This window comes from Caloenas nicobarica, chromosome 7 (assembly GCF_036013445.1).
Source record: "Caloenas nicobarica isolate bCalNic1 chromosome 7, bCalNic1.hap1, whole genome shotgun sequence".
NCBI lineage: Eukaryota > Metazoa > Chordata > Aves > Columbiformes > Columbidae > Caloenas > Caloenas nicobarica.
This window is the reverse complement of record NC_088251.1, coordinates 33,268,911-33,287,885: the sequence shown is the minus strand read 5'-3', so window position 1 is coordinate 33,287,885 and position 18,975 is coordinate 33,268,911. Positions and strand designations below refer to the sequence as shown.

At 38.1% G+C, this 18,975-nt stretch overlaps 1 protein-coding gene across 1 annotated transcript in view; it reads right to left on the bottom strand.

Moving 5' to 3' along the window:
* Positions 1-378: 378 nt before the first annotated feature.
* Positions 379-18,975, bottom strand: part of REEP3 (receptor accessory protein 3) — a 41,121-nt gene continuing 22,524 nt past the window's right edge. Inside the window, exons 3-8 of the mRNA XM_065639395.1 lie at positions 17,049-17,125; positions 16,415-16,535; positions 15,024-15,137; positions 7,754-7,901; positions 5,182-5,333; positions 379-4,416 (exon numbers count right to left, since the gene is read on the bottom strand). Coding sequence (XP_065495467.1) covers positions 4,360-4,416; positions 5,182-5,333; positions 7,754-7,901; positions 15,024-15,137; positions 16,415-16,535; positions 17,049-17,125 — 669 coding nt within the window. The 3' untranslated portion in view covers positions 379-4,359. The remainder of the gene's footprint in view (positions 4,417-5,181; positions 5,334-7,753; positions 7,902-15,023; positions 15,138-16,414; positions 16,536-17,048; positions 17,126-18,975) is intronic.

Below are 18,975 nucleotides of genomic sequence, written 5' to 3'. Positions count from 1 at the left end.
AAAAAAAAAAGGTAGCATTAGAAGTGGTTTAATTAAAAAAAAACCCAAAACCCTAACTAACAGTTCTCCAGGAAGCCATACTCTTTGGGGAGACTAAACATCTTATTTTGAGTTTACTCCAAACTGCCCATCTAATAGGTAACACTACAGCATTTTCTACTTGCCTTTAGCAGGGGAAGTTTCATTTAAGTCTACATCAGCATGAGTGTCCATGGCAAAGCCTCAATGACAGTTCAGCCATACATTGAACCGTTTTAAAAGTGTCTTCAAAATTCAGATAGGTTGTTTCAATACTGGAATCATTATAATAACAAACAATACAAATTACATAGTGACTGGTTTGTTAATCACAGTTCAGGTAATAAAATAGCCACTGCATCCTGCTCAAAGCAGCATTTATTAAAGACAGTATCAAGATAAGTCAATGCATAATGAAGCTTTCCCTCCTACAAATATGTAAACAAGTTGACAGCAAGTTATTATTACAATATAAAAATTAAAGCTTACATTGCATTTTTTTAAAGCTACTAACTTCAGTCTCAATGTAGACAGTCTCTGGTCTGTAGCATTTAAAAACATGAATCCTTGAAAAATGTTAAAGTATTGCCTTTGCACATACACATTTTTGTAGAAAAATACTTTAAGATACCAACTTCCCATGAATGAAATCAACACCAAAAATAAAACGCATCTTTTGTCATGAACAGCATGTTAAATGCACCTATAGCAGTTACTCCACCATTCAGTTTAACCAAAATTATCTTCTGTTCATTTTAAAATTCATTATAGTTAGCAAAAAGTATTTTGTATAATATGCAGTTACTTTCACATAGCAAAGCAATTAGCATTAAGTAGCTAATATTGGCAATTACCTTGTAATCAGTCCGGCCTATGCTTATTTGCAACTGAGACATCAATTTAATACTCATCTCAAATTTTGTATTTTAACATGTATAGTAGGCTTTTGCTAAGAAATCTGAGTCAGTTCGGATATATTTTAGAAAGGCTTGAAACCTTTATACGATTGAACAAGAAATATTATCTTTTAAAGTACCTTAAATCTCTATTTAAGTTTTTCTTTAACTAAATTAGCAGTCCTATTGGTAGCAGTCAGTCAGTTCTGAGGAAACACTTTCTTCATAAGATTATATAATTTGATGTGAACTACACCTAACCAAACCAAAAAGAATGTTAAGTTAAATTTTTGGTTTTGTTTAACATGTTTCCAGTAAGTGTACTAGCAAGAGATAGATCACTTTTGCAGTTGCTAAGGCAAAAAAAGCTTGAAAATTCCCTATACGCAAAGTTTAAAAGATTGTGTAATATTTCAAAACCAAACTAAACTAAATTCAGTAAGCAGAGAGAAGTACGTGTCACTGGGGTGAAAGCTAATCATGCCATTGTACCCTGCTGAGCATCAGCTGACAATGGACAGCAAGGAATTAAAAAAAAAAAAAATTTTTAAAAAAGTGAACCAGTTCCAAGATTAATTCCAAGAGCAAAATCAAACTGTCAAGAAAATAATTTTACAGTAGGATATTAGATGGAAAACAACAGCTAGAAAAACACTGGAAATTTTATCACTTAAGATAGTATCTGAAAGAACACAAGTACATTTATATGCAAACAATAATAAATATGAATAATTCTGCCAGCTTTCTTAGTTCCACGCATAGTTCAGAAAAAGGAGAGTTTATTTAGCCTTTGTCACTACTTAATTAGCAAATTAAGTCTGCCAGAAGGTATAGCCTCAAGTACATCACAACAAGCAGAGCAACTTACTGACCATGATGAGTGTGGTAGAGCCTGAACTACTCAAATGACCTCTAGCGATGTGAAAAGAACACAACCCCCAAAATAGGATCTACCATGAACTTGTAACAGGAACTGTAACTCTGAAAGAAGAGCCTTATCCTGCTCCTTCATGCAGGATTCTGATTTGTAGGAAGATGACAATTTCATTGCCATGTTCGCTGATAAAACAAACATGATGAGTTAAAGCAAGATGTGGCAGCAAGTGCTCAAGGAGGATGCTCAACTGGAAAGTAAGAATTAGAGATTCCAACCAAGGCCTAGGTTAGTCTAATTTTCAAAGAGGGGCAAGATGCAAATAGAAAAGCCTCAGTTTCCTCTAATGTCTTATATACCTGAACACACAGCCAGCCTTTCCCTGCACTCAGGGAAGCAGATGAGGAGCACAAACATTCCTGGGGCACAAGAGATGAGCCATGCCCCGGGGAGGCAGCCTTTCTGATCACTGCCTCCCGCTCAAACAGCTCCACAAAAAAGCTGGATCACAAGGTACGGTTTTGGTTAGAGAATAAGATTTTTGCACTATCCTCATTTGGGAGAGAGCAGCCTTCCTGTCCTCTGGTATGAAACTGCGTATTTGAGTAAAGTAATACAAGCTTTGGCCTTTTAATCACATACTGACTGTTGCAACTTCTTCCTAAAGCATTCAACTTCCTCGGAGATGCTAGAAGCACTGCACCATCAGTATCGTTGTATTTGACCACGGCTTTGCACTTGGCTTACAAACGCCTACAATAGCAAGTAACACAATGCCAATACAGACCAGCTGCATGTTTATCCACACAATTCAAACCCTGGCCCAAAGTCTCCAGAAGACAACTTCAAACCCAATATTTATCAACAGGCCATCAAGCAGGCCTGCCAGCCGTGACCCCGCTATAGCTGTAATAGAAAGAAAAAGAACTGCAGCAGGCCCAAGCCTTAAGAACATGTTTAAAAGTGCTGCAGTAGACTTGCAGCTGGGTGTCATACCTGGGGGAAGGTCTAAGAACTGAAGTCCCAGATCCAAGGATAAGAGGGATCATACGCCACTTTCTCTCCAAGAAAAGTAACAGCATTTCTCCCCATGCCAAGTAATAAAATACTATCTACAAAACGTGTTTTCTCCCTGAATGCACAATAGAAATATGGACAGACGGAAAACTGAAGTCAGCCTAATTCTCAGAATTGTAGAAAACGGAACCAAAGGGAACCTCAAAAAGTCATTTTGACAAGTCCCTGCCTTGAATGGTATTCCAAAATTAATCTCTGTGCAAACAGTGATGCTGTGGACTCTAGGTTATAAAATGGCTGACTAAATCAGCTAGACTTTTAGAAAAAGCTATTTGTATGTAAATATTTTAGTATAGACCTTGAGCAATAAAAGAAACTACTCCACAGCCCATTTTAGAATCCACATCTGATATGAAATATACACACACACATGTTCTAATATATATATTTTTTTTCATTCTTAAAGCAATGCAGAGCAAAACCAAACCAGGGCCTGAATAATCTATCATACATGCCTTCATCTCAGCATGACTTCTGATACACAGCTGACGGGCTGATCAGATCCCTGAGGTCTATCACTGGAATTGCTATAAGTTTTAGTTACCACCATTTTAACCAAAAACTGAATTAAATCATGTTACATCTCTCTAGGTGAAGGAGAAAGACCTAAACAAAGCAACAAAAACCAAAACAGCCACACAGACAAAAAAAAACCCCACACAGCCTTGTAGTACATAGAAAGGCACCTGATAATATTGTTAAGTGTTAGTAGCAATTATCTACAGCATCCTAAGTGTTCTTAAGCAATCGAGATTAATTTAAAAAAGATCATTAAATACAAGAATTGCTGTAATTCAAAAGATAAGTCTAACCTACCTAAGAAGTCACTAAAATGACGTGTGCAGCTGTAAATCAGTAAGAATGTGCAAAACTATACAGTTTTGCATAAAGTGCTAAATGTACTCCCAGTTTGCACCTATTCGTGTTAAATAAATTTGTTAAGCCTGGCAATATGATGCAAGAAGATCATCCTAAGGATGTACCATATCTACATCATCTTTCCTTTTCCTTCCCCACCATCATCCACTGTCCTTTAAACTGTACATTTTTTAATTACACACAGGCCTTTTCAGGAATTGTAGTTGAGAAAAACATTTCAAGTATACCTATCGTTCTATGTAAACCTGGAGACACTATGGGTTCAATTTTCACAAGTTCCAAGTACTTACAACTTCTGTTAATTCAATTGGAGTTGTAATTATTTCGGTCTGTTTGGTACCTCTAGAAAAAGGCTGTTTCCTGTTACTCATTTAACTCCCATTTAAGGAGTGCTGAAATTCATACTATAACTCAAAGATTTAAGTCTAAACAATGAGCAATTATAGAAAAGCAGAGTAATAAAAATCCGACCATTTAGGTTCATAAAACCGAGTCCTACCATATCTATTCGTATCTACTCCTTATATGAATCATACACAGATCTTTAACACTTGACACACTCAATTTAAGTCATTATAATACAGCAGTTTGTCTTGCAGGCATTGTGCAATACACTTAGAAGTACACAGCGGGCCTCTTCTTTACTCTGTATTTCAGTGATCCATACCGTATCTGATGAGGAAAAAAGAAATATAACTTAAGAAGGAGCTGAGATCACTTCAGGCAAAACCAGTATTTACATTCCACTAATCCAATCTAGCACATCTTTAAATGTGCTTTGGACACTCCACAGATTCACTAAGAAAATCTATGACTGAATGAGATATAGTGTCAACAGAATTGCGCAAGAATGGTAAGTCTCAACTGGTTTCCCAGAATCGTGCAAAAACTTCTATGAGATCCCACAGACATTTATCCTTAAGTTTCTTTAAATTTTATGACACATGCAAGTATAAAGCACTTTGAATCGTACATACAATCTTCCCTTTGTGAGTTACAAGTCAAAGCAGGCCATATGTCTATGGGAACTAAAAAATTCTGAATCTTCTTTAATCCATTAAACACCAGACATTTAAGTGTGCAAAACCAAGACACACCAGTGCAGATGACAATACCACTATTATCTACACCCCTTTTAAGGTGAGCACTTGGGCTTAGTGGTGTCAGAATCTGCATTACAAGCACAGAATCTATTTCATCTCTCCTCCTCCGTTTTTCATCAGTTCATTTCATTCATGTACTTCCCTTAAAAACCCCACAGTACAAAAGCTCCAAGCTTAGATATTACCACATACTTCCTTCTCCATTTAGCATTCTACAACCCAGTTATTGTTGATAACCCCTCTAAGATTAAGAAAAAAAAAATTTCGGCATTAATAAAAATGTCAAAGTACACTGTTAAAAACAAACTCAATACTTAGCTAAGATTATACTTGCCTCTTTACGGCCTTTAATACTTTTCACAGATTTCATGCTCTGAGTTCTTCGAAGGCCTCTCTGAGCAAATGCTTCATCCTCTGAATGCGCCCCCTCCATCTCTTCATCTGTTTTATCATCCCCAGGATTTTTTTCCAGTGGATTTTTGTAACCTTTAAAAAACAGTTTTACAAAAATGTTTAATAAGAAGTAGCTGTAACTTTTAGATTTCCAAGAAAGCCATGAGTTTCATCTTTAACACACATCCTTTATTCTTTTAAACAGTCTGCCAGCTGTTCCAGAACAGCTAAACACCCCGTCTGCCAGACGCTTGTCACCTCTACCTCTTGTAAATAACAAGCCACTTTGTTCCATAGGTTTGTAATGCAGTGGTTCCCCAGTTGTCCAAAATTAAAAGGCCATCAGTCTGCTACCATTTTCTGCTTTACACTGAACTGCTCAGGCCTCAGCGGTCATCCTGAGAAATACTTAAGGTTTTTGGCCACAGTCCCCATGAGAAGGGGGTTAGACTAGGTGACCTTTAAAAGTCCCTCCCAATCCAAATCACTCTATGATTCATAGGGTCTTTCTTCATACTTGCATATCTTTGCATATTTAATATCAAAGTTCCTTTCAGATCGATACAATGTCAAAATACTATCAAGGGCTGTTTACATCCAGCAAAAACAGGGTGAAGGTTATTACCAAAGCTTCTCACGAGAGGGCGCAAACTGCCTAAAAACACGTCCTGCAGAGATCCTTCGTGTCCAAAAGCTCTGATCCTCACCACAGACCTATCTATCAGAAGGCCCCCAAATGTAATCCCGTTCTTCCCCCTCCGCCAAGCTCTCCTTTTATATGGCCATTCCAGAACCTACAAGCTCTAACACTCAGGGACACCTTTTAGCCTCCAAACGCAACTTTATTCACAATCAATGTACATTTCATCTTAAGCCAATATTTTATTTAGGTTTAATTAGATTATTTTACTTTGGTCACTTCATTATTTTTCCCCTGAAATTAGAATCACACTCACCTACTCCACAGCTACTTAAGGCAGACTTGCCTCTTCTGCCACTCTAGAGGCAACACGTCTCTGCCTCCAATAGAGTTTCAATCCATCTTTTTCAGTATAAAAGACTTGAATCACATCTGTTACTCATATAGTTTCTGTTTGCAGTGACACCAATACTTCCTTATCTCTATTTGTAACACCTCTTCTGATGCATCAAAATCACGTTTGCCTTTTTCACAGCAATCATACTGGCAGCTCAGTCATCCTATGATCAGTGTCCTTCTACAACTAGGGCTTTTCAACTAAATTTGCACAGAAACTCCCAGGCTCAGATCACAAAAAATAACATTCTGCTAAGTGCAGTGAAATATCACTACATAGTGTTCCTAACTGTATCTATAGTTTGTTCTTTTTTAAAATCTCTAATGCTGAAGAAAATTCAAAGAAAACAGGAGAGGTGTACACTAGATTTGGGTCCAGGAACAGAAACAAATAAGCTAGCTCTAAGAAAGCATTTTGACATGTGGGATTGAATATCACTACATGTGATTATTCACACAGCATAAACTGTACCCGACTTTCTTTTAAACGGAATTTTGAGCATTTTCAAGCTATTTCAGATAGATCACTAACTCTCTCTCACTAAGAAATAGCCCCTGCACAACAGCTCCACTGACATCAGTCCTAATGCAACTGGTGATGATTTCATGGGCTTTCTCACAGCATCCCCTGTCTTTACACTGACCAGCACAAGATTCCTCTAGGCAAAATGAGCAATTCAGCTTAGGGCCACTCAGGTGGACATTGATTCCTCACATACACACCACAGACTACAATGCAATTCCTGGAATTTCTCATACTCTCCAAGCACCACCCCTCCCCGAAAGGGAGGGATCAGAAGCAATGACAGGCTTAGGTGAAAATAAAATAAATGGACTAGAGCTATTTCTTTACATTGTAGCCTCACCATTTAAAAAGGTGCAATTGACAGCCTTCCACTGAGACCTTCCTTCAAGCATTGCAAGAGCAAAGTGATGCTGATAATAATAATATATGTAATAATAAAATAATAAGACTACTAATAAAATCTCTGCAAACACATATATTGGTCACCACACACAATCTTTTCAGTGTTGATGTGCATGAGTCCATTATGACAACTTAATGCTTTCATTATTCCTATCACCACAAGCAATTTTACATCTTGAACTATCATGACAGACCTACTGAGTTAATTTGTTCATTTTCTCTTCCTATTTATTGAGCTTCCATAAATTTTCATGTTTCATTTTTCATACATTTGTCACAGAAACACTTAATAGCATATTTTTTTACTTCCAATTAAGCTTTACTTTGGCAAGGAATTGTCATTGCTAATTGGCAAAGGTAGGAATAACGAGTACAGTACGACCACACTTAGTGGCTGCAAGAAGACAATAATTCAGGGAGTATTTTTCAACTGTCATATTTTGTTCAAGTGCACTAGAATTCTTTCTAAATGGGGTAAATGTATTTCTGCTTTCCCACTTTTGTCTTTGGTGGATTGTTCTTTTCAGCTAGAAGAAAAGAGATACTTACCTGAAGATTCACTTGCAGAGGCTCTGGTTTTCTTTTTTGCTTCTGGTAAGGGCTGACAGGGTCTCTGTCCTACTGGCTCATCTCCTTGTATAGTAGTCAAATCATGCATACTGAAACTTCGCAGTTTCTCAGTTATCGCACCTTGACTCTGAAATACAACAACAATATCTTTAAAAACAAAGCAGAGATATAACTTTGCTGTTCAAGTTGGGTTCAGATGTTTAAGCCCATGCTTCCTTGTTGCACTACAAAATTCGCTGAACATTAGCATGCAGTAGATTTACATTTGCTTTAAGTGTTGCTTTTACCCAAGCTTAACTGTACGTTGCTCCTGGATAAAGTTACAGGGAAGCTAGCGATTTCATTACAAATGTCTCATTTCGCTCCTTTAATCTGAGCAAATAAAGGATTTTTTGGGTGAGGGGAAGTGTTTAAAAGGAAAAAAAAAAAATCAGAAATGCTCAATTCACTTCAAACATTATCTTTTCTCTAGCAGTGCTAGGTAACATGACAGTAGCTTTAACACTTCTGTTTCAAGAAGTGTGGTTGAAGATAAAGATTTCCACTATTTTCTATTTTACCCCCTACAAATTTGAGTATTCTTATGAAAGAAAAAAAGCGTTAAAAATACAGTCTGCAACATTAACTCAAGTAACTGAGAAACTGGCAGCACTACAAAAGCTGTAGTTGACAGAAACTTGAAACCACAAACCAAAGCGGTCCTGCCTGGACTACAGGCTGGCAGGTTCTCTTACTAATGTAGCTTTACTGCCATAAAACAAACCCAAAAGCTAATGCTACACACAAGGATAGTTGATCACATTTGATCATTAGTATTCCTTCTCTGATTGTCTCTACATCTTTTCTACATGGGACATATAGAAAGTTACCCTTTGGAAAGGAGGGTTATCAAGCAGCTCTTTCATCTTACACCAGATGATGTTATTATTAAAGCACTGAAGTTTAATTTATTGTATAAGCAACTAAAAGGACAAGCACATTACTCAATGTCATGTTAAAATAGCATTTAATTCTTCCCTCTCTGGCATACAAGGCAAAAAGTAACTGTTTCAGAGGAAGGTTGATAAGCCTGTGCATGAATCCCACTTCAAGCAAGGGTTCAAAATTGTTTCATTCTTACAAATGAAGTTTTCAGGTAAAATTCCTCATTGAGCATTATGTTAGCTAACAGTAGCAGAAATCTGGGTACAATTCCACACACCTTTCTCTGCAGCAGCACCAGCGTAAGACAGTTCTTGCACCACTGGCTACAGCCATTTTTTCTCACTCTCATGGCAACAACTGGTTGCAGATGGTAGACGAGCACACTAAACTATTTCATGTTAAAAATAGCCATGTAAAATGAAGAGACAGTGGAGTGATACTCCTTAAGCTTGCATGCCCACCAAAGCCAGGGGTAGCAAGAGGAGGGGAGAAGTGGCTGAAACCTAATATTCATTTTCTATTGACTAGTCATTAGTACAACATATAAAACTAAGTGTGCTACACAGACAACTTACAACTCCATTCATATATTGCCAGTAAATAATAATGAAGAGTTTCTTATGAGAGAAGTAGGAGCCTTTACTTTTCTAGTTCTTCCTGTGTACATGTAGGATGACTGACAGTTCTCAAGAACACAACTACAGCTTGTCTTAGAGTTAAGATGCACTACTGACGCTGCACAGTCTGTGTATCAACTGTTGTAGAAATTCTGACATTAAATTTTATTCCCTAAAATGGCTTAAGGCAGGCCTGCCCTTCCACCACTCCAGTTCTTGCATTGAAAAGCATTTGCACAGCAAACCAAACAAGGAACCAGCTATGCCTGAGAGCTAACAGTCAGCTGGTAGGACAGCAGAGAACTGCAGAGACGGGGCTGCTGCTTTTGACAAGTAACAGCTTACAGTGTCTGCTACAACACGAGGCTGTTGATCAATCTGCATCCACTGCTTGAAGTGACACAACTGGGTTCAGGTCTCAATCACTGAACACGGATGAAGGCACAAAACAGACCCAGTCGGTTCTCAGCAGAATCAACATAAATTCAGCACAAGTCCACACTAATTGTGGACAGAATCTACTATAAAATAGTGACAGAAGCTAGATTTAGCCAGAAGCAAAAGTACAGAAAGACACTGGCATAACAATTGCACAGCAAGTTCATTCGTCATCACAAAAAGACATTTGGAAATTGTACAGAATAACACACTAAGAATGCAAGTTACAAGCCTGTATTTCCTATTCCACTGTAGATACAGAGGACTAGATCCAAGCTGGCAATGCTTAGCTTTATTTTTCAGTGCAGCTTTTTGAATATAGAATTTTGTTTTTCAAAGGGGAAAAAAGTCACACTACATGCCATAAAATAACATTGTGCCCTTAACCAAACTGCACACTCGATGAAGCTAGAGCTCCTGCGGAGCACTGCCTCAATTCAGCAAGGACGTAACAGATTCATACAATGGGCCCTTCATTCCAAAACTGCTTCCAAGACGGAAAGTTTTGCTCAAGTTACGCACCGCAAATATTATGAAGTTTGAAAGGACACATATACAAATAAGAGATGCAGAACACAGCCTGAGAGTCACAGTAGGACTGGGGGCTGCACAACCACTGCTGTACTGCACAGTCATGGTCACACATTATACTGGTCTCATGCAGGTACCCCCTGCAGCCCCCCCAGTCTCCTCCTGCCTGAATGCAGCCTCCAGCCCATCCCTAGGAAGATCCAGTCTAGCCAAATTGAGATGGATTTCTGCTTCCCACCACTGCATAGACTAATTGGAGGAAAAATTTCAAGGTGCTGTCTGCGGGTGTGGCTTTTTTTTAATTATTAAAAAAAAAAAGCCTAAGACATTACTATGCTTGCACAGCACTTAAGATTTAGGAAGATTCTTTCACCCCTCATGCCCAAAAGAAGCAGATAATTGCTTTCTGCCAAAACAAAGCATTCTGTGAGAATCTGGATTACTATCAGCTCAGAATGAAAGTTTTATTGAAAAATACTAAATACCCTCCTACTGCAGGAAACATGAGAGTAACATTCACATTTACACTATTAATGTATTAAGAGCTTTGCTACCTTGTTTGAAAGCCACAGCTTGAAAGCAAGATATTTGCCCACAAAACAGGAGGCAGAGCAATCCAATTGCAGGCGTAGCTGGGAGGGGATCTCCTGCTTCCACACTCACACCATGGATATGACAGTGGCCACCACCTGTCCCCAAGGTGCTGCTCAGGAGAAGATGGCAAAGCAGCTGCCAGGCCTGCACCACTGTCCCATCATTTCAACAGTTCTTATCAGTAAAGAAGAAACACAGGGGGCTGCATCCAGCCCAGAGGCTGCCAACTAAGCTACACCACAAAAGATTGGGAGACACGAATTTACATTTACAATGCAGGAAAAAAAAAGCAGAGGACTTCAGCGCTCAGATTTCTTCGTAAATGAACGTTGAAGAGAGATGAACTGTGAAGTTTGTGTTGTCTTAAACTAAATGCAAGTCTTGAAAAATCAGTCTGCTTATTTTTTCAACAGTGTTTCCTAGAACATATTAAGCCCTTTTCAGAGAGCACATTCATTACCAGTGACCAACCCGAAGCACTAATTTAAGTTGTAATGGGTTTCTAAATCTAGTGTTTGATAAATATAGCCTACTTAAGGGACTCCTTTTGAGACTCCTCAGGCTCTAGTAAGCTATTAGTATGCCATCTCACCAGCTGACCCTCATATATTAAATGCCCTTCTCTATTTTGTTATTGAGCATGAATTTTTATAGCCTATATATTTAACACAGGGAAGTTGCTGTAAACAGACACCACACAGTATATTTGCCTCTGGGACTTTTTTCTCGCTGTTTAAATTGGACATGCACCCCCTCAGCACTCAGGCTCACTGCACGAGCCGCTTGCTTTCATCGGAAAAGTTCTCAATGGACAGCGTGTCTACAGAGCTGCTCGGCGCTTTGTGGGCGCAGAGCTGCAGCACCCACATTCCCAGCTGTTCTCCCCCTGATCCGACGCCGGCTGACAGGGAATGACTCCTGTTCCCTCTCAACCTGGAGCTGGACTGCTGTCCCGTGGCTGACCCCTGCAGCATGCCAGGCACTCAGCGGGGATGAGGGATGAAAGCAAGATCACTGGGGAGCCGAGATGGGCACTGGCTGCCCGCCACAGCTGGCTGTGGGATCCCTCCTCCCTCCACCGTGCCCTGAACAAGGCCATTAGAATAATATGCAACTAGCAAAGAGACAGCAGATTCAGGATGACTGAAAGACATGCAGAAAAACAGCCTTCAAAATATATTATTACCACCACCACCACATTATACTTTACAACTGAACAATGTTTGTGTGACCTCATTAAGGACAGTGCATTTCACAGCTTAATGTGCAGCCATCCCACATGTGATGATATGGAAAACAGTTTTTGCTAATAGCTTGAGAAGTCAGAATTTACGTGTTGGCAAAAATTGGAATGGATGGGTGTCACTGGCACCTCAGAATATCTGGAAAGCAGATGCATCAGAATACAGGATATAATCGGTGGTACTTAGTGCTGTGGACATGATTTCCACAAATTCACACACTATTGAGCTGAAAGACCTCCAACAACTTTTCTGGCATTAAAGGTATCTTGTTGCTGACTCTTCTATACTCCGAAGAAAATTTTTATTAGTCAACTATAAAAGTCAGCCGAGGCCACATTTCATCTTTAAGTCTCCTGAAATCGGGATTTTACAAATATTTGTTTTTCTAATGTATGGTATTTAGCAAATTTCAAAACATTGATTTTTATATAAAGAGTGGTTAACTAGTACCTGATAAAAATATCAGTATGGGAATGTATGCAATAAGCCATGACTACTGCCAATTACATTTTAACTTAACTACAGTGGAGCAGGTTTAAATATCTATGCCGAATTTCATCAGACTGACCTGGCTGGCTGCTCCAGCCCCCCCCTACACAGCCAACTACCCTTTTAATACTAATCCCATATTCCTTTGACAGCCCTTGGAGAAAACCACTCTTTCCCACACTTTATCTTGAAAATACTCCAGAGTTTCCAAGCAATTTTATCACCTTCCTGAAGTCAGCATAGGCAGACAACATAGTGCCTTGGACACTTCAGTGAACAGAAGCTTTCTTTGGACCTCGCTCTTGTGTCTAACGTCCCACATTCTCTGCTCCTAATTTGAGATTTGATATGTCAGAATAAGCATGCCTGCTCCAAAAAAAAAAAAAAAAAAAAAGTGACAAAAGTGTGTCTCCTTCCCATCAAAACTGATCCCACAAATAGGATTCCGTTCGTGAAACTCTATCGCATGCTCCACCAGCTCATGCTGAAGGGATAATCTCATCACCTGCTGGAGGCAGCAGTCAACTCTTGAAAAAACAGAACAAAATCAAGAACACATGCATTGTCTCCATTTGCTTGCATGGAACAGTCACGCTCAGCTTTTTGGAATGACAAACCGAAGAGACGTTCAACATGCCAAAATAAAGATTTTTCAGAGAGTATCCCCTTCCACACTGCTTAAAAATCATGCCTATTTTAGGTCTTCGGTATTGTGGTGGTTGTTTTGTGCAAGCATCTCATCTGCACTGAATGACTTCTGGACAAACATGAGCATGTTTAACGAGTTTTAACAAATAGAGTAGGCATCTTGCCAGTCACAGCTGAATAGCAATGAAGTCTAAGCACAGACATTTAAGAAAAATTTATTCGTTATTTCAGAAGAAAGTGTGAGGAGACATTTCTATTATTTATTTAATAATATTTCTGTAACACTGTAAGGATTAACACGGAAATATTCAACCTTAGCCAGCCAGACATAAGGAAAACACACAGAGCATAAGCATCATTAGAGGTGCACATTGTAATAAATTATGATTTGCTGTTTGGCAAAGAATTTGCACTATAGCATTTAGCATAGTTCTTAAAACTTTTTCCTGGTAGAGTACTTTGAGGTTTTGTTTGTCAGGTTTGTTTGATTTTGTTTTGCTTTAAATCACCTAGATACTTTCATTCCTTACGAGGTGCACTCTATTTCATTCCAAATTATTTCATGCCTCAAGGCAAGACTAAGAATTTGAATAATAAAGAACCAGCGGTCAAACTGCACCACATCCTCCGTATTTTTGCCTCATTATGTCCATATTTTAAAACAAAAAGTCATCTTTTTTTACACTAACACCCACGTATATCTTTTTAAATAGAGAAGATGAACAAAGAAGATATGAATGACTTTTTCCAACCCTTTTCAAGATAGCATTTTAAAATGTAGTTTTTAGAAATGTTTTTGATTTATAAGGCAAGAGGTTCACATAGAAGCACAGAAATTTAAGTTAAATGCTAGCTGTACCTACTTAACTTTGAGGGCCAGGGATCTCTACATCAGTTTCTGTCATCTACTAACAGTATTCAGCTTTTCAGTCCTGTTACTACAAAGACAGGAGTTTCATTTATTCCCAGGTAGAAACTAATCCCGATAGCCTTAAAATTATCATTTAAATAGAATACACGCATCTTTCCTTCCATACTTTGTCTCTTGGTTTAAATAACTACTAGGTTGGATATACATTGCCTCAAGTTATACTCCTTTTCGTGGGCTACAAATTGCTTAGAATCTTATTTATAAGCTTGTATTTTGTTCCCCTAGACCTCAAACCTTCTGGAATTCAACTGAAGGTCATGAGTTTTGTAGGAACAAAATTTGGCAACAACCACAGGTTACTTCATGACTTAATGGAAATTACATGATAAAGCAAGAGTATGCTAAACAGCGATATGCAAGCTTACGCTTAGTGTATTAATTTAATAATCAACAAGTTGCAAACAAGTTAATTGTGTCAAGATAACTTTTATTTGTGGTAGTAATCTTTCATGCCTTACTTCAAATTTGGAGTTACCTCAAGTTGATTGGAGAAAAACAGCAGAAAAGCCAGAAATCCTTTAAATAGTTTGTTTACCAACAAGAAAGCACAGAGACAGAAAAGAAACAATGGTCATCTTTACCAAAAGCCTGCATAGAAAACTGCATGGTATCTTTTGAATTACAGTAAACTGATCCTCATCATCCAAGAAATAACTACAAGCCATCTTAAACAAACATAGTATGAGGAAGACTAAAGAGCTGCAACCCTTAAATTAGACTCCAGGTTTTTCAACACATTTGCAGAATTTGTCTTTTTGTTTAGGAATGGCAAATCCTCAGCACAATTACACTGTTCTATATCAATTAAGCAATTAATGAAAGCAGAAAGTTACCTTTACAGCTGCTGTCACTGCAGCAGTTGCTGCCAAATTCAACCCTTGCCTTCCAAAATTCACCATGGTCTCGTAGCCTCTTTCTTTGGCTTGTACGATGTACTCATCAATCTCCTAAAAGGAAAACACACTTAAATTTTAGAGGGCTATGCATAAGAGGCATGTAACTCCACAGCATTGTTTTTCCATCAATAATAGAAGACTGAAGAAATCTTTAGGAAAAATTTTAATGGAATAATTACTCTTGCCTTTGTATCCTGATGTTTCATTCACTTAGACTCTCATTTAAAAAAGGATTATGTCTGGTCAAACAAGACGATAAAATAGATCACTTTTCTCCAGCTCAGAAACATTGCAGCTACACAGCAAGTATCTTATAGAGAGTAAGCTTCACTTGTCAGACAAAAGTTTTTCAAGAAATAACACGCTTAAGATGAAATCGGAGAGCTCCTTAGAAAGGTAGAGTTGGCTCACAAAGAACTTCTGAAGCCAGAGCTTTGATGCAGTTAAGTACCAAGGACAATCCAGTAATGACATTCATCCCCAGCTGTGGTTAATGCCTGGAGTTGGAGATAAAGGCTTCAAGATAGTTCACAACAGCTCACAGACCACAGGGAAAAATCCCTTTAGCTTATGAAGTTGCAAACTGTTTATAGTTCAACCTTCAGACGGTCAAGATGACCTTATTGTTCCTATCGGTGGCTATCATGTCAGCTACCTGTTTTGCCTAATAAAGGCCAAGCCCAGCACTGACCTTCAGGAATGTTATTTTCTGTATTGTGAGGTTTTTAGACCTTTGTTAATCACTCTTGCCACACATCCAAACAGGATACTGAAAAAAAGCTAAGCAGACCCGTAGCCCTGTCATACTTTGGCTAAAGCTAAATATCCTTTAGCTATTTTCTGTTTGAGTATTTTCTGTTGGAGACTAGTCTTCCCTTAAACCTCAGTACAAAGTTTCTCCTCTTATCCTTCAGTCTGCACACCAGAAAAGTCAGTGTCGTTTATCCTAAGAAGTTTTTTACCAGGTTATGCTAGAAAAAAAGCTAACGTGCAAAGCTGTTGCTAAAACTGCATTCATGCTTCTACACACACTGCACATGTTCTTTCAGTAGAAAGTCAAACTGCATCACTTCCACTCAACTGGGCTCCCGAAAGTGCACACAGACCAGAGAACACCAAGCTATCTCATGTCAATAGAAAGAAGTACAGTGTCTGCTCATGCAAGTTAAACAGAAGCATGTACATGGACAGTCAAATGCACTTGTCTCTACTAGTCCAAGTTCATGCTGCCTGCAGACCAATAACACACTGATCTGCTTTTATCATGTATCTAGCAACAGTAAGTATTTCAGTATTAGGCGTTAAAAATATGAGAAGTTATTTCTTACCCTTTCTTTAGAAGAAAGAAGTGGGTGGAGAAATTTTCTGTAGATTAAACTTGCCCCTCTAGTATATGGGGAAAGGAGCCAAATAACAAAAGCTATCTTCAGTTCATAGTACAGTGGAAACCTACAGACAAGTTAGAGGTTGCATGAAATCAACAACTGCAGTAAGAAAATGCACAGTAATTAATCATAATAAAGAGATCTCTTCAAATAACACAATTACATATTAACATACAGGGTTCTTCACATACAATAAGTTATATTAGACAAAAATTACATGAGTTATAGACCTATGGATTTTTTTTTTTACTCTACTGTCATTTAAGAAATGCAAACAGTTAATATACTTGTTTTGCATTAAACATTTCTGCAGAGAAATTACAGTGCATCCTTTTAAGAGTTCCATTCCTCTGTTCAGTTTCTACAGCAAAGGTGGAAGTTCTATAGTCCATACTCTGAGTGAGAGTGTACAGCAAGCTTGGAAACAGATGTTATTCTTCACATACGCTGAGGTCTTTTCCTCAAAAAAGGGCTATCAACATGCACAACTTCTTTACAAAAAATAAAACATTACAAATCAAAGAACATCAGAAACCAATACAGTTTCATCCAGAGTTCATAAAAAGCAGGCTCTTACCAAGAGACTGTTAGGTCAGTTATTGTTTCAGTAACTGTATAAAGAGCAAACACAATCCAATACATCATCCAGCGAACCTGAAAATTAAGACACCATCTTCAGTAAGAATTTTGATTCCACCTTTCACAGAATACACTATGCACTGCACAGTCAGTTTTGAGCTGTCAAAACAAGACTTCCAACAGTATCTCAGTCTGCACATATTGGGTTACAACTGCAACTATATGAAGGTCCTAAGGGTTTTCTGTTCATAAATAGAACTGGTGGCAGCTGTGACAAGCTAAGTGAAACGGCTGGGTCACAGTGGTCACAACCTCACCTAGGCTGGCTTCACAGATTGATTCTGCCTCTAGAATCTTTAGTGATAAGAAAAAAAAACCACTGCAAAGAGTCAGTAGATTATCGTTTAATATGAAATGCAACTCCCACTACAGCACTAAAGGATATTTCACTCTCTCCAACACTCATCCATATGTTTATACCACAAACGATAGCATTAGTAAGTCAGGTAGCCCTTGTTTTCATTTCACAATATACTTTATTCAGCTATGCTTTGCAGTTAAATTCTACGTGTGTGCTTAGTATTACAGTATTAACAGCAGGGCAAGGCAGGAAAAAAGCATTTTCATGGAAATTTGATTCTATTCATATACCAAGAACCACAAGATTCTTGTTAGTAAAAGAGTTCACATGTAAGCATCTTAATGCTTCAGGGGTCTACATCTATATACTTTTGTTTGGTTTTAAGATTTACACTATACATGATTGTTTTGAAATCAGACAATACTCTTAAAATACAAGTTTCCTAAAAATTAACTAAGTAGCCCATTTTTCTTGAACATTTGTTCAAATTTGGTTGTCTAAACTGATTACATCTTTCAGAATAAATGCTATACAAGTAGTTCCATGTATTTGTCTTCTTTAAGATATCAGTGGTCAAATTCCAAAATAGGTCAGTGCAAGCCACCACTGGTTATTCATACTGAACACCCACATGTTCTTTAAATTCCAACACTATCTATGCTAGAAAACACCCCACAGTTTTAAAAAAGAAATAAAAGAGAAGAAAAACATCACCTGCAACCAGATGCAGTAACCTCATTTCATTTGTGATACACAGACTATTAACTCTTCTGGCACATCCATAAAATATTAAACACGGCATTTGTTAGACACTAGTTCAAGTCCTAAATTCATGTACCCTCTTTCAAAAGGAGGAATATATACACTTTCCTATAGAGGATGTGGCTCAGATTTAGTCTTAACTTTTAAAGCAATCTTTTTTTTTTTTTACATGGACTTAGATAAATACTCAAAAGCTAATGCTACACTGCTGCCTGCCTCATAGCTGTGCATTATGCTTTAAAACCACTTCCTTTGTCACAACTTGAGACCCATTTCTCTTAAATGCTTTTCTGCATTTCAATTTCAAAAGAAAGTCAGTCATGTGATGACATTCTTCACTTCAGTCTCTCAGAGGATTTAGATATTTCAGGCTTGAATAAACTAAGACAAACCTACACAACAGCTGAAGTCATCTCTGACAGGCCATGTGACATTTAGACTGGTGACCCTTCCATGAACCAGAGTCAACACCTGAATAAAAATAAAAACAACATCCACCCTCGCCCCATCACCTTATGTATGATGCAATGCAATTTTTAAGATGCCATGCAAAGCTGATTTTTTTTTTCCCAATATATTTTATTCAGGCTATTCAGTCTTTAATCAACATCTATTCACCCAGTTAGGAAAAACAGTTGAAGTGGAGTTTCTCTTGGGCTGCTAGGAACAGTAAGAAATGCTCTGCAGAAGGGTACCCAAGATCTGCCAGGAGTGCTGCTGAGCTCTGGGCAAAGATTCTCAAAAACACAACTCAGATCGTATTCTAGTACCACTAATGCATTAGGTACCAAAGGTATCCTTG